This window comes from Acanthisitta chloris, unplaced genomic scaffold (assembly GCF_000695815.1).
Source record: "Acanthisitta chloris isolate BGI_N310 unplaced genomic scaffold, ASM69581v1 scaffold3480, whole genome shotgun sequence".
NCBI classification, from domain to species: domain Eukaryota; kingdom Metazoa; phylum Chordata; class Aves; order Passeriformes; family Acanthisittidae; genus Acanthisitta; species Acanthisitta chloris.
Window position 1 is genome coordinate 15,133 of NW_008650912.1, and position 14,439 is coordinate 29,571.

At 34.9% G+C, this 14,439-nt stretch overlaps 1 protein-coding gene across 1 annotated transcript in view; it reads right to left on the reverse strand.

Annotated features, from left to right (window-relative positions):
- Window positions 1-1,525: 1,525 nt before the first annotated feature.
- The window catches only part of LOC103798378 (potassium voltage-gated channel subfamily H member 8-like), a gene marked incomplete at its 3' end in the record, with an annotated part of 54,170 nt that continues 41,256 nt past the window's right edge, over window positions 1,526-14,439 (reverse strand). The window contains exons 6-7 of the mRNA XM_009070637.1: window positions 6,733-6,890; window positions 1,526-1,733 (exon numbers count right to left, since the gene is read on the reverse strand). Of these exons, the coding sequence (XP_009068885.1) occupies window positions 1,526-1,733; window positions 6,733-6,890 (366 nt within the window). The remainder of the gene's footprint in view (window positions 1,734-6,732; window positions 6,891-14,439) is intronic.

Genomic DNA, 14,439 nt, shown 5'->3' on the forward strand with positions numbered 1-14,439 from the left:
CCTTTTCTTTCAGAGGTTTGCACTCTATGAGGAGTTCAGCAGCAGGTCACAGACCTGGTTTATAAAGGGAAAGAAATAAACAACCAACTAGAAGAATAAAAATACCACAAATCTTTAAGTAACCTATGGATAAACTATGGACATGTACTTCTTGGACTTTCTTTCTTCTTTTCCTCTTCCTGACCCAGCACCCTCACCTTTCTGAGGTCAAGCAACTTTAATATGCTTGTCATTTTTCCTTTAGATTTATCATTATTAGATGATATTTAGATAGCTGATAATGGGGTTAAGAGAAATGAAAGAAACTAAATGAGATAAGAAGAGGACAATCTGCAGTTTGAATGCAGATCTCTGAGCCTTTGGTCACAGAGGTTTGCATTATTACCCGTATTTTCTGGGGGAAGCTCTGCCTCACCATTAGATAACTTTTATTTAAGATACACGTGCATTCTTTTTCTCTCACAGATAACTTACATGTTAGAAATCATTCATACGCTTTGTAATCCTGTATTAAATACCTGATAGAATAAAGAAAACTAGCCAGGCTTCCCTTTTCCAGTTAATTTTATTGCTGACCATATTCCTCTGCTTCTTCAGTGTATAGATTAGGCCAAAGTTAAACACAAGTAGAATTTAAAAAATAAACAAAAAAAGACAGAAAGAAAATGGAGAAAAAGGGATTCTTGCTATTGATATGGCATCTGAGAAACAGAGCAAAAGAAATGTGCCTTTACAGTAAAGTCAGAATGACCTGCATGGGAAGATGTGGAGTATCAGCTGTTGCACTGGTGGGTAACACACCTTCAACAGTGTACAAGTACCTAGTGATGTCCTGCTCCTATGCAAATTATATTTTTTTCCCCATTGCACCATCACATGTGGGTATAACCCCTAGAAAATTAGTAAACCTTTAACAAAAAATGCAAAGCTAAAGAGCCAGTCTGGAACACTCAATAAAATCAAAATGAAGCCTGGGGTAGAAATTAAACATTGGTTCAAAACTGAGCATCCCAAAACCATCTCTCCACTGATAAGCACCTCATCTACTCTGCAAAAGAGCAAAGCCTGAAAAACTGCTAAACAGTAGTTCCAACGGGAGTTTTTAACTTGAAGGCATTTCAGGGCCTATCTGTTCCAATATAGAGGAAGGAATAATCAGCACACTCAAGGGAATGCCTCTGTTGATGATTTTGCCTCATTTGCCAAAAACAGGATGAACTTTCTCATCTATTCTTCTAACAGTCTGTCTATCCCTTTCCTATCCTGATCTTCAATTTTCTAAATCTCGAATCACTCTAAAAACTCTCATTGTTTTCTCTTTTCTAAATTTCTTTTTATTTTAAGCCTCTTTTTCAGACTGATCTGAAATGAAGAGCGCTAATCTCTTACTTTTCTCTACAAGCAGCACTAAATAGCTGTATAATTTTGAACAAAACCTGCAATATTGGGTGACTTATACACATGCTTTCATATATTTACATACATATATGGATTTAATACGTGTATGCAGGAAGGAAGAGCTTACCTATGTCCCAGGTAAGAGGGTTATTCTGTTCCATCTCTCTCTTCCCTATGACATACCAAATGCAGGCCATCCAGTGAGCAAGCAAGGCAAACATGGACATGAGAAGCGTGAGAACAATTGTACTGTGCTGGGAGTAACGATCCAACTTTTGAAGGAGACGCAAGAGGCGTAGCAAGCGTACTGTTTTTAGGAGATGGACAAGGGAAACCTAGGAGAACAAAAAAGAAAGCACCTTGTCAGCAGCTTGCTTCTATCAGTTCTCATATTTCAATGAAAGGAAATTCTAAGGCTCTATGAATTTTTGCCCACTCTTCATTCAGTTACATAGCTGACTAGGCTAAATCTTAAGACAGTAGAGAATAGCAGAGATGCTTTTTAAAAAAAAGTGTTTACTTTTGTTGTGTAAATACATAATGGCTATCTCTGATTTAAACCAAATAATCTCGAAATACTGAGAGATCTTTCATTTTGTCTTTTTTCCCCATGCAGTCTTCTTTCAGATATAGCTCAAAAATGTGTTTGTGAAAAATAGATTGTTTTGAGCTCTAGAAGAGAACTATAATTGTTAAACTAACCAATATTCAATTGATTGAAACCACAAAATAAGCATCTTAAAGCATATGACGATTTTCACTTTCAACAAATAGTAGACGTAACTAAACAATGCATGAGATTAAATCAGTTTAATAATTTAGACTGGAAGAGGTGATATCATGTGGCAGATAGTTTGCAGAACAAGGATGTAGAGAAGTTAGAGAAGATTCAGATTTGTTCTTCAAATTTAAACCTGTGTTCAGGGACCTGGGCACCTTTTACTGCTCTATACTAAACTGTAGTCCAAAAAAAGTTTGCATTACAGCTTTTAATGCTGCTTCTTAAATTCCTTAGCTAAAATATTATTGCCTTTCAAGTTTATGTGGCAAAAAGCTAATCAAGAATAATCTGAAGCCAAACCTTTCTGTTTCTGTTACTAAAACTAATAATCTGATATCTTAAATTTATAGGTGTGAATCCACTAACAGATAGGTCCAAGGTGACTGATAAATTCTGTAACATAGGTATTTTTTGTTTATTCAGAGACTTAACAACTCATTAATTTTTTTCCAGTCTCAGGAATTAAGTAGGTGGGAAACCTGTAAAGAAGAAAATTTAAAAAAACCGACAAACATTCTTTCTTTTCTTTTTCTCCGCCATTACAGTGCATAAGTAATTCTCCCATGAGCTTCTTCAAGCACTATTTACTGCCCATTATTTAATGCTTTTTTCTCAAAAACCTTTACAACTTTTCTTATGTGCATATCATGAAAAAAAAGGAAAATCAACAAAACCATGACACTTTTAAAAATACTTTGAAGTTCACTGCTGTCAGGAATAAGATCTGACACTGGAGCAAGCAAACATTTACATGGTCTTCTCGCATTTCTTTTCTTCATCTTATGTCATCTACATCATCGGGGAATTAGTTATGCTTGTGGTCTGGAGTTGAAGGCTGTGAAATATTTGAAGTAACTGCCATGTTTGTATTAATGCAATCATATAACTCTTAAATTAAAGTTATTCTAATTGAATGCCATGCAGCTACACTAACTTCATCTTTTTCTGTGGCAATTCATCCTCGAATCCTCCTTTTCTTCTTGCTTATCAGCTTGTTTGAACCAAACATGGTTCTGTTGCACTTGTAACATAAATGTGTCCATATTCATGACTGACTCTTCAAGGTGTAGTAGTAATATATAAACATATGTATAATGATTGTGTCTATAGTGATTTCCTATGTGCTGTGACCTACACCTTTTAACCTTCATCTTTACATGGGAGCCTATGTTCTACCACATCACAACCAAATAATAACTTAGGTGAAATTAATTTTTGTTCGATTCTTACAAATAAGAAATTCCAAAAGGACTGTTGCAACGACAATTGTGCCCTGCCAGTTATCAGTTGTACTCAAATTCAGACTAATTTTGTTAAGTTACAGAACACCGGTAGATATAAAAACTGAATCATATGTAATAGTGTTCTTTTTTAATGTGGAGATATGTTTCATTTTAAAGGCCTAAAGACCACTTAATTTCAAAATAATTTCTGCATAAATTTCAACACAGATGTAATTAATCACATGTTATTGCACTATATTTTCTCATTAGTCATGCCACACACTCTTCTGGTATTTTGTCCAGTACATCATTGGAAGATGTAAAATGCCATCAGGCAGCTTCTTTTTTATGTCACAAATTTAGAAAGACAAAATGAGGAGTCAGCACTCATACTTGTGCCTTCATAGACTTTGCTTCGTCCACAGATATAAAATCATGTAAATTTTCCATTTTGTTAATTGTTTTAGACTATCTGGGTTAACCTTTTTCTGTCAAAGTGACAGAGACAGAATTTTATCTGAGACCAACACAAACTCCATACCAGCATAATCCTGAAAAGTACTGAGGAATAAAGTTGCTATGAACTAGGTATGAAAATCTCTGCTTGGAATAATCACCTCTTACATCAAAAATTAATCAAGGAAACATGATAACTTTCAAGAAATGACCAGTGAGAGGGATTTTTAATAATTTTTGTCTGCTTGCTTAGTTGGCTTTCCTCAAAAATTTATACTCTTGCTCTATAGGAGTCAATTGTTACTTGGAAAGGAGCAGATTCAATCATTATAGCTAGTGTTTAATGGCCTGCTTTATACTTTGGCAGCATTTGACACCACATTTCCACAAGTTAAGGGATCCTTTATGTCGGATGAACATAAGGATGGAAGGAACAGGGGTCTCAGCATGGGCAGAAGTCAGGCAGGAATGTGGCTGTGCCCTCAGACTTCCAGAGTCCCTGAGTTAATGGCAGGATAGAATCCCTACAAGGTGTAAAGGCAGTAGAGCCAACTCATACAGTTCCACTTTATTTTTTTCTTTCAAAAATATATCCAAAGATAGCAAAAGATGTTTTCATGCACTCTAGCTCCATCAATCTCCAAGTGGAGTATGACACATATGTCAGTTGTACTCAGTATAGTACAACTATACCTATAGCTTGCAGAATTTAGAGCACCCCTAAAGGTTTAACCTTTGCACTGGGGCCTGAACAGCAAAGGAGTGAGATGCTCCTGGATGCCCCTTCTCACCGTTCTGTTGAGGCAACATCTGAGAGACGATGAAGTGAAAATCTGAGAACAGACATGAGGAAATGGCTTATTAAATCATAAAGTCTGAAAACAGTGGAATGTGATTAACACCTCTCCCTGTTCTTGAAACTGTTGATAATCATTGTTATCTTGAGCTTTATATAAACAGTTGTCAAGTCTTTCCACTGTAGGCAATATGATATAGCAAGGCACTGTGTTCCCATCGAGGAATCATATAGAGAACAAACAACAGTGTTTGCTGGGGTGAATGAAGGGTGCAGACTCTCAAATTCTGGAGTTGCTCTCAGTTACCAGAGGGAAGAGAGGGTTGGCCTTTGACTCTGCTCTGAGGGGGTCTTTACCATATAGCAGCTAGCTACAGAAGCTGGGCCAAAGCAGACAAAAGAAGCAGACTGTACCCTGCAAAAACTTTAAACAACGTATTTAACTCTTGCAGCATTCAGGAAGCTATGCCTGTCAGTTAATGATAATATTGAAATCAACATGGCTATATATAATTTATTACTTGGGGTGTAGTGTTAGGACTTAATCTGTCATTAAATATCTCATTTAGGATCCACTACTAAAAGATGGGCATTTCAGTGTCCCTGGATATTCTTAGTCACCATATTAGAGATCTTACTAAGAGAATATATTTAAAAGTACAACAGACAGGAGATGTGTATTAGTCATACTATAGTAGCATTTTTAATACTGTGACATTTTAACTGTAAAGCCAATCATGGGATTATACTTTCTTTTCCAGAATTAAGTACAGAAAGCATATCAGTCCTTCCAGTGGGGAAAAAAAAATACTTAGTTTTTATTTTCTTCTTGAAGGAACAGGTAAACCTGGTTCATTTAATGAAAATATCTTAAAGGAAATGAAACCAACCAGCAGAATTACACTGGCTCTTTAGTTTTAATGTAAGAAATAAACTGAGATAGTAGTGCATTTAAATAGATCACCCACCAGTTATAAAAACACGGTGATTGAATAATGTGGAACTATTAACTGTCTAGTTTTAAAAGCTACTGCACTAGAATCAGTGATGGTTCTTAATGTAACAAATGGAGTGAAAAGAAAGTTCATTGAGGGAAATGGAACTAAATGATAAAATCAAACATGATACCTTACATGGGATCCTGCCTGACTAGTGTTTTTCTATGTTGTTTTTTTTTTCTGATATGTATCTATCCTATCATCTGTGCAATTGTCTGTAACTCACATTTAATGAAATGGAGTGCATCTGTTTACAAAAGATCAGAATTCTGGGAATTATAAAATGGACAGCTAAAAACCTTAGTCTCTGCTGTCAAAAATCCACAAAATTAAGGAACCTCTGAGACTATTTTTTTCAAAAATTAAATTTTCTGATTCAGACAAGGAGGGAATATTTGGTTTTTATAGGGGGGTTGTTTGCTTGTTTGTTGCATTTTTCCTTAGTAGATTCTTACTCTACTAAATCTAATAGGGCTAGTAGAAGAAAAAACTTTGTCTTAGCATAAGTAATCCAACACAAAGGTTACCATTCATGATTGTGAAACCACCTGACATTTAAACACAAATTTTTAAAGTAGATTAAGACTTTTGTCATTACAATCCTAAAACAGATGAGTTTAAACTAAAGTCAATGAGAATTATAAGCAATTGATGTAACAACACACAAAAATTAGCAATCATGTTGTAATTTTAGCAGTAGAATGCCCAGAGGTAAAGAAGAAGATTTCTGGCTGAGTAAGAATGCTGACCATGCTGACCATAACTATGATTTACTGTACCACAGTAACAATGTATGAGTTTTGAAAAATTAAGGACTGAATTTACACAGCATAAGAAAGCAAAAGCCATAGCAAATTGTATTTGAGTACTGTAATGAAATGCTAGTCTAATGTAGGTGCATGTTTACATAACAAGGATAATTGAATTAAAAAATTGTGAAAATACACCAGAAAGCTGAAAAAGACACTGAGGTATTTTAGTTCAATCAGTTTTAATCTTCAGATATGGGAAAAAGAAATCACATCAATAAATCCCTCTTGAAAAAAATAAGAAAAATTAAAAAGTCAGGTTACTACTTACCACAGTGACGTTGAAAGCATAAAGAAGATCAAAAGGAAGTGCAGCAATTAAATCAATGATGAACCACGTAGTCACATAGTGGATACAAATAGATCTTGCTTCAAATATTACTTGGCCAGACTTGCTGACATATGTTGTTCGGAAATTTAAAATAATATCTGCTTGGCAAAGAATGAACAGAATCAGAGACAGTGATTTCTTGATTCCTGGGGAAAACACCAGGAATCCAGCATAATACTGTTTGGCTTTTTTATGGATAGCAAATACAAGATGAAGAACATAGGACAGAAACAAATAAAACATAGTGGTAGGAGATCCACATGCGCAGAGTTAAGCCAATTGATGCATGATTCTTTGCAAGGATTGAACAGTATGTCTAAAACACTTATAACTCACTGATTCGAAAGGGAGCTTGAATTAAAAAACACCACCCGCACACATTGCTTTTTAAACTGTACCAATTATTGGTATTTTTCTTTATGAAAAATGAGGGTACGATTTCTGTCCATAAAATTTATCTACTTTTCAAATTAAAAAAATCATTAGTTATTTTGTACCTTAGTGATAATTGTTCAGCACAGAGGACAAATGTCATCCTCAAGGGCAACCATTTTTTTATCGACTGAAAAGTGCTGAACACAGTTGAACAAAAGGCTTTTGCTCAATGGTGGAGATCACAAAAGTGATATGAATTGCTTGGTGGCTTGTGCATTTTGTATGTTCCTATCTAACATTCCGGGATGAGTGTCTTTCAGTACGATATGTACTTTTGACATGTCTTGCCAAAACACATTAACACTCACAGAAATGCTCAGGTCTTGACAACAGTCTCAATTATTTTCAGTCCTACAAGACAAAGACCATAATCTGTCCCCAAGCTATACACCCTGTTTCTACTAACATTAGTAAGAACTACTTGCATAACTTTTACAACATCAGAAAAGAGTGCAGCCAACCATCAAGGCTGGTGTTCTACAGCAAGATAGCTTTAGGGGGAAAAAAAAGATAGATTTGCATTTCTCCCTACATGTTCTTTAGGTAGGTTACGGTAAGACTGGGCAAAGTAAGATCTTATCCTTAAGCCTGTTAGCCATAATATGAAAGAAGCCAGGAAACAATTTTTTCCCTCACTGAGAACAAAGAGAAGCAGAGAGAGATTCAGCACACAGAGAGGACTGTGTTGTATCATTCCTTCGAGGTTTCAGAAAAGATTTCTTTATGATACATTTTGATCGAATGCCCAGTTACAATGTTCTGGGTCTGGAAAACCATTACTTGCCAGCTTTCACTAGCAGAAATGTTTTATGCTGTCTTCTGCAGTTTGAAGCTAGACAGTCCTCTATGATCATTTGACATACTGGTTAACCTGAATACTGCTAACAATGAACCTAGGGTATTGTTAACAGTTTGATCTCTGCTGTTCTCTCCCTTTGACACAGTAAAGCTGAGTCTCCTAAATTAATGAAATCTTTGGGGGACTTCTCATTGTTTTGGCACAGTGTTGATTCTGGAAATCTTTTAAGATTTAGTGCAAAGCCTTAACACAAAGGGACCTAGACACATATCTGAGGCTATCTGGTTCCATAGACTGAGGTTTTGCAGGTTATAATTGATTCATGCTTTTAGATCTGCTGTTTTCATTCAACCAAATCCTCAGGCTGGACAGAACATATAGGTAAAATCAGAAATACTAAAATTTTAGGTTAGATCATGAAGTAGTCTCAGTTGGCCCTGCTGTCTTAAAGCTACCAAAATATTATGAAATTTTCAATAATAGAATTAGGATAGGAAAATAGCATCATTTCATATGTTTTATAATGAGCAAGGGAGTCAGGTCAAGTCTGCAGGTGTTTAGCAGAGACAGTTATTTACTATTGACATTGTCAGATCAGTATGGTAACATCAGCCACATACATAACTACATGCCGATTTGCTTGATAGAGTTTAGAAAAAAAGACAAGGATATTTACATCACTAGTGTTTTGAAACTTCTCATTTTCATTTGTCTCAGAAACTGCGAAGTGTAGTTATAAAAGTCAGGAAAAGGATTTGCTTACTTATGGCACATTAGCATTTGAGAAACAACTAAAGCTTTAACAAAAAAGGAGATAAATTCTTGCTTTAAATTCCCATAACACATCCAATACACCAAAGGCTTATCATTGTGCATATGCAATTCACTGTTCAAGATTGAAGAGATTAGAGGCTTTTCTGCACAGCACCCCTTTCTGCCTTCTTATCAAAGCAATTTAGGACAACAGCCCCAGATAATATTTATATACATAGAATTGAATAGGAAATGGTAAGTGCTTCTTTCTGCATCAAACTTATTAGAAAAAAGGTACAGAAGGAGAGAGGTAAGTGTGATCCATCTTGAATTTCTTGACAGCTTTCTGAGCTATACTTGGGTGTAAACAGTTGCTTCATCTGGGCAACCTTATTTACAGCTTAACTGCTGTGCTAGAGTACTTACTGAGAAAGCTGTACGGGAAAAAACAAAAACAGAACTCTGGAGGCAAGAAACTTCTAAAAGCTCAACAAAATCCTTAATGCAAATTTAGAAATGACATTTTCTTCTGAGAGATTGTATTCTTTTTAGGAATCACTTGTTCCACAGTCTTTTAGGGATTACTGTTTAAAAAGTGGAAGACTAAAATTTTATTTTTTTAAAATAAGCATTTTCTTATCATTAAGACTTTGAGCAACTAGAATGGTAAGCAAGAAATTATCAAACTGGTTGACTCAGTACATCTCTTCTGAAACACAGAGGCATAGGTCTAAAATATATTTTGCTTGATGTAGAGAGGAAAGAGGCTGAAACCTCTCTATTCTTGCCTTTATTAGGAAAAAAAAGTTGGGTTCTTATTTTGTTACTTAATTCCATTTCAGTTCAAATTAAACATTAAAAAAACCCAGAGTTTAAGCAAATTAATGCTCAATATAAAGTCTAGACTATACTATTGACTTTAAGAAAGGCTCTTAAGTCATGTATAAACTCCAAGGTCTTTTTTCCCCAGATTTTTACTGTGTTGTAACAATGCATCTTAAGCCAGTCATGGTCTGTGTTGCAGACTTTCTCTCCTTCCCCACTCACTGCTATGCTAAGCCTGTGACTTTAAGCAGAGTGTCAGTGCAATTTTGCTTCTGCTGAACACAAAAGTGAACTTGACCTGAAAGCACTCAATAGGGACAACCCAAGATAACCAATTTTAAGATGCTTTGAACAAGGAATCGTATCACCCATGCATCTTCTGCTCTGCACACACTCTGATCACATGCACCTCCTGATACAATTCCTTTCTGCTTTTTGAGTCCTGCTCCTCCTTCTCTTTAGCCTGCAGACTGATCACCTTTGCCTATAAACACCACATGAGGCAAACCAGAAGCACTGATAGGTACTAAGTTCTTAAGATACAGGCAGAGAAAATAAGCAGTGAAACTTTATGAAACCCTGAGTGATTTGTGTTTTGCTTGGATCCCATAGTTAACCAGCTCAATCTGTGTGGATTCTCTGTCTATTATTTCCACTACTGATAAAGGCACACATCGCTTAAAATAAAGTTCTTGTAAGAAATGTGATATCTCTAAAAGTTATATGAATATATACTGAGAGATTAAAGAAAATGATTTTTTATAAATAAACCTCCACAAACCATTTTTTTCAGTCACAAAATGAATTTAAACTTGTCATCTATTTGCAGTTCCTAATTTATTTATATATTTTGCTCCAGTTAAGCTCTTACACAATATCCACAGCAGTAAACACCAGAATGCTGGGACCAGTATTAGCCTAATATCTCCCAGGTTTGCAATTACCATGGCTACATGCTTTTGCAATATTTTCATTCCAAATTTATGAAGCCAATAATGTGATCTAACCGAAAAGGTCTAAATTATTTCTTTCCTTATTTGAGTGTTCTAATGCTTTTACTCACCTATTTGTGACTGTTTGCTTTTCCACATACTTCCAGTGTGAAAATCCATGTCCTAGCAATGCTCAGTTCCTAAGAAAAGGCAATTTATTTCATGGTTGGGCATAAAATTGCTGAGAACTCTGAGCATGTCCATAGGGTTTTGAAACTGTTTAGTGGCCTCTGTTGAAGTAAAGCTCTGTATGACATGTCGCATCCTTTACCAAGTCATTGCTTTCTAGATTTCTGTCATGCTCATATTCACTCACAGACACTTTCACTCAGTGAATGGTATGAAACCACCAATTTAAACAGGTGTTCAACAAAGGGGAAAAAATAAAAACAGAGGTTCTACTTAGTGCATAATGCAGATTCCTATCCTAAATGATACAAAAGAAATGAAAACCATAAACAGGCATTCACCAAGCTAACTTATTAACCCTTAAGATATTTTCCAGAATAATAGTCCTTTTCCAATTTGAAAATCACAAGGTGTTTTGTATAATCTCAATTTCTAATCCCTATTAATACCCATAGACAGGATTCTTTTACCTCAGCCAGCTGATTTTCCTGTGTTAACATTTTTCCTCTCTTTAGGCTTGATTTTTTTAAAAAATAAATCCTCCTGTGATGGAGGATCAAGTTACAGCAGAATAACAATTTAGGATTAGTCAGGTGATTCAATAACTGCCCATGGCACACTTTTAGATTTCAACAAATGCTATGTAATATACCTCAATTTAACTCTCTTTTACTGTGAACTAAATGAAGTTGAAAAATCCTGTACCTTTAGGGCAAGTAGTATACATATAAGAAGTAACCAGAGGATGGGGTGATGCATGATGTTTTATTAGACTACAGTCATTCAATCCTGTGCTTGAGATCTAGATGATTTAGGTATATTAGCCCCATTCATTTTCAGAGCAGATGATTTCCTACACCACCTCCCTCTTCTAGGTGGTATGGCTGACACTTTTCAATTTTTTTTTGTCATTTTCCCTTCTGTGATTTTACATTGTTTGCCTTTAGCTTTCTAAACAATACTTTCTCCAAAGTCGAAGCTCTTTGAGCTATCTCATTATTTCAGTGAATTTTATTTAATTATACAAGGATAATGGTATTACAATCTGGCCAAAGAGCTTCTAGGAAAGATTCTGGAAAGTATTAGTGCCATAATGCTTGAAAAACAATTTATCTGTTGGTATATAAACTCTTTTTAATATTCTACTGCTGATATAAACATAGATGTTCCTAGTAAGCCTCCTAGGAACAATTTATTCAAATGGAAGTGTGGTTTTTCAACTAAAAAAATCCCTCCAAAAGTCCATAACCACAATTAGCTTGGTGATTGTCTTTTAGATGCTGACATGATAAGGTGGGGAGGTGGTACTGGATTTATATAGGAAAGGAAGGCAATGCTCATTTTACACCATTGCTTAAGAATCTGGGCCATTATGAAATCAAACAATATTTACAAGAAAAAAACCAACAGAGGTGAGCACTAATAATCCAAAATGTAGGAATTTTATATAAGAAATATGTAATATATAATAAAGTGCATACTATTTAAATAATATCATCAAAATAATGTCTCTATAGAAGCCCATTGCAGCTGCTGAAGGAATAGCATTTTTTTTCATCTTTTTAAGGAAGGTATATCAAATGGTGGACAGATATTAAGTAACTATCAATATAAACTACAGAAAATTTGACATGAAAGCCTAGACCTGTTTGAGGAAGAGAAAGAAATCACTGGTAGCCAGGATGAAGGAAAATTACAGTTTTGGGAAAGAAACTCTAATATGAAACTTTAGTTCCTTTGAAGTAATGTCATGCCCTTATGAGAGAAGCTGTTAATAATCTTGTAGGAAAAAGCAAATGTATTCAATAAATACTTCTTATCCAATTTTTAAATGAAGTAGAAAAGCATGGTTGTATTATATCAGATGCTAAATTACGATCCACTATGATCTAAGAATCAGCAGGTAGAAACCTTTTAACATTAGTACTAAATGTTTAAGATGACAGTTCTGCAGGTTGATGAGAAAACCCAACAAAATAGAAATATGTCTTTTACAAGCCATAGGTGAATAGAGCTGTGGATTCTCCTTTGTCTTTGAAGAAGAACTAATGCCCTACAGTAAAGCATGCTTTAGCCAAGCCCATTTTATTGGAATTAATACCCAGATTAAATATAATTTCTTATATTTAAGACTGAACTAAGTGGTCAAATTTTCTATTTCTTATCAATCTTTACAAACTGAAAGATATAAAACTACATTTAACTGGAGTTTTGGATGTACTGTGTTGACATAGATAACTAGCCATTAGAAATTTTATGTCATTAGAAATTAAAGAAATTAAGTATCCCAAGATACCATGTCTACGTCCTAATGGAATTGATATCTAAAATGAAATCTCACGACCCACCTTTGTACCCACAGGATGGTGCTTTGCTAGGTAGAAAAATTTGTTCTCTTCCACAGTTTCAACAGAAAAAAAGTAATTATTGAGGAGCGTGATCATTAAATAAAATTATGGAAAAGGATTAGAATTGGTTCTTAAGCAACTCTACATTTAAAATGGTAAAATAAGGCTAGCAAGTATATATCTTCCTCTTTCTTTGGGTGCAATAACAAATAACATTTTCTTCTGGCCATTAGCACTTCAGAATATTGTGCAAACAACCCCATTTGGTTTGTGTGGGTTGTCACAGTGCTTGGGAAACTCATTTTAGAGACACATTACACCTCCATTGAAAGAAGTTCTTTTTTAGAAGTCCTGTGGCTTTAGCTGGATGACTAGAATTCAGACGAACAATGGAAACATAGTTAAAAGCTACAAATTCTTAAAATGTTCAGCACAATGATAGAACATGATACCATGTAATATAATGGACTTCTGAAAAACCCTTCTACTAGTGTGCAATGACTGTAATTCATAGGGGTTTTTTTTCTGTTAATGTCATTATTGAACACACTGAGCTGTTTCACCAGTCAAATTTCTCCAGTGAGAAGAATTTATTTGCCATTTTGCAGCAAGCTGCTTGTCACTGAGCAGCACATGAGGAGTGACGTGGTCCCTATTCTAAGGTAGTGCCATGATGTGTGTTCTCAGACTTGATTCACTACAGTTTGACAAATAAACAACACTTTCCATGATTTTAAAAGACTAAAATCTATTTTCAGGCATTACGAGTCATAGAATCATCAAGGTTGGAAAAGGCCTTTAAGACCATCCAGTTCATCCATCAACCCATGCACACCAATGAGAAAACAGGGGGATTATTTTTAACTCCTTACTGTACTGAAAGCCTGTTAATTCAAATGATGAAACTGAACAAAAGACCACAAAATTAAAAAATAAACCCCTACATTTCTTTACTTGTTTCCTTGATTTTTTAGACTTTGGGTTTCACCCTTTGAAGTCGATTTCTTTGACTATGAGGGTGTTAAACTGGGATTAGCTAATCTCAGTTCCACACAACCTGATACATCAGAAAAGCATCACATGTCATGACCTCTATAATAATGTGCTAAAGATTGGAAAGATTTTCTTTCTTATAGACTGTGCTCTATGTTTTGAAAACAGACTCAATCCCTGAATATATTGAATAGCTAAAATATATTATATTGATTTTTCTACAAAGGAAGATACAGACTTTGAAACAAAAGAAAGAACTAAAAATATTTCTGAAAAATGAACTTCTAGCTCTGTTTTGCAAAGAGGATAGTATTTGTGACTGCATAAATGTGAAAGTTTCTGCATGGGTAATTTTCTTAATAGAACTTGAAGA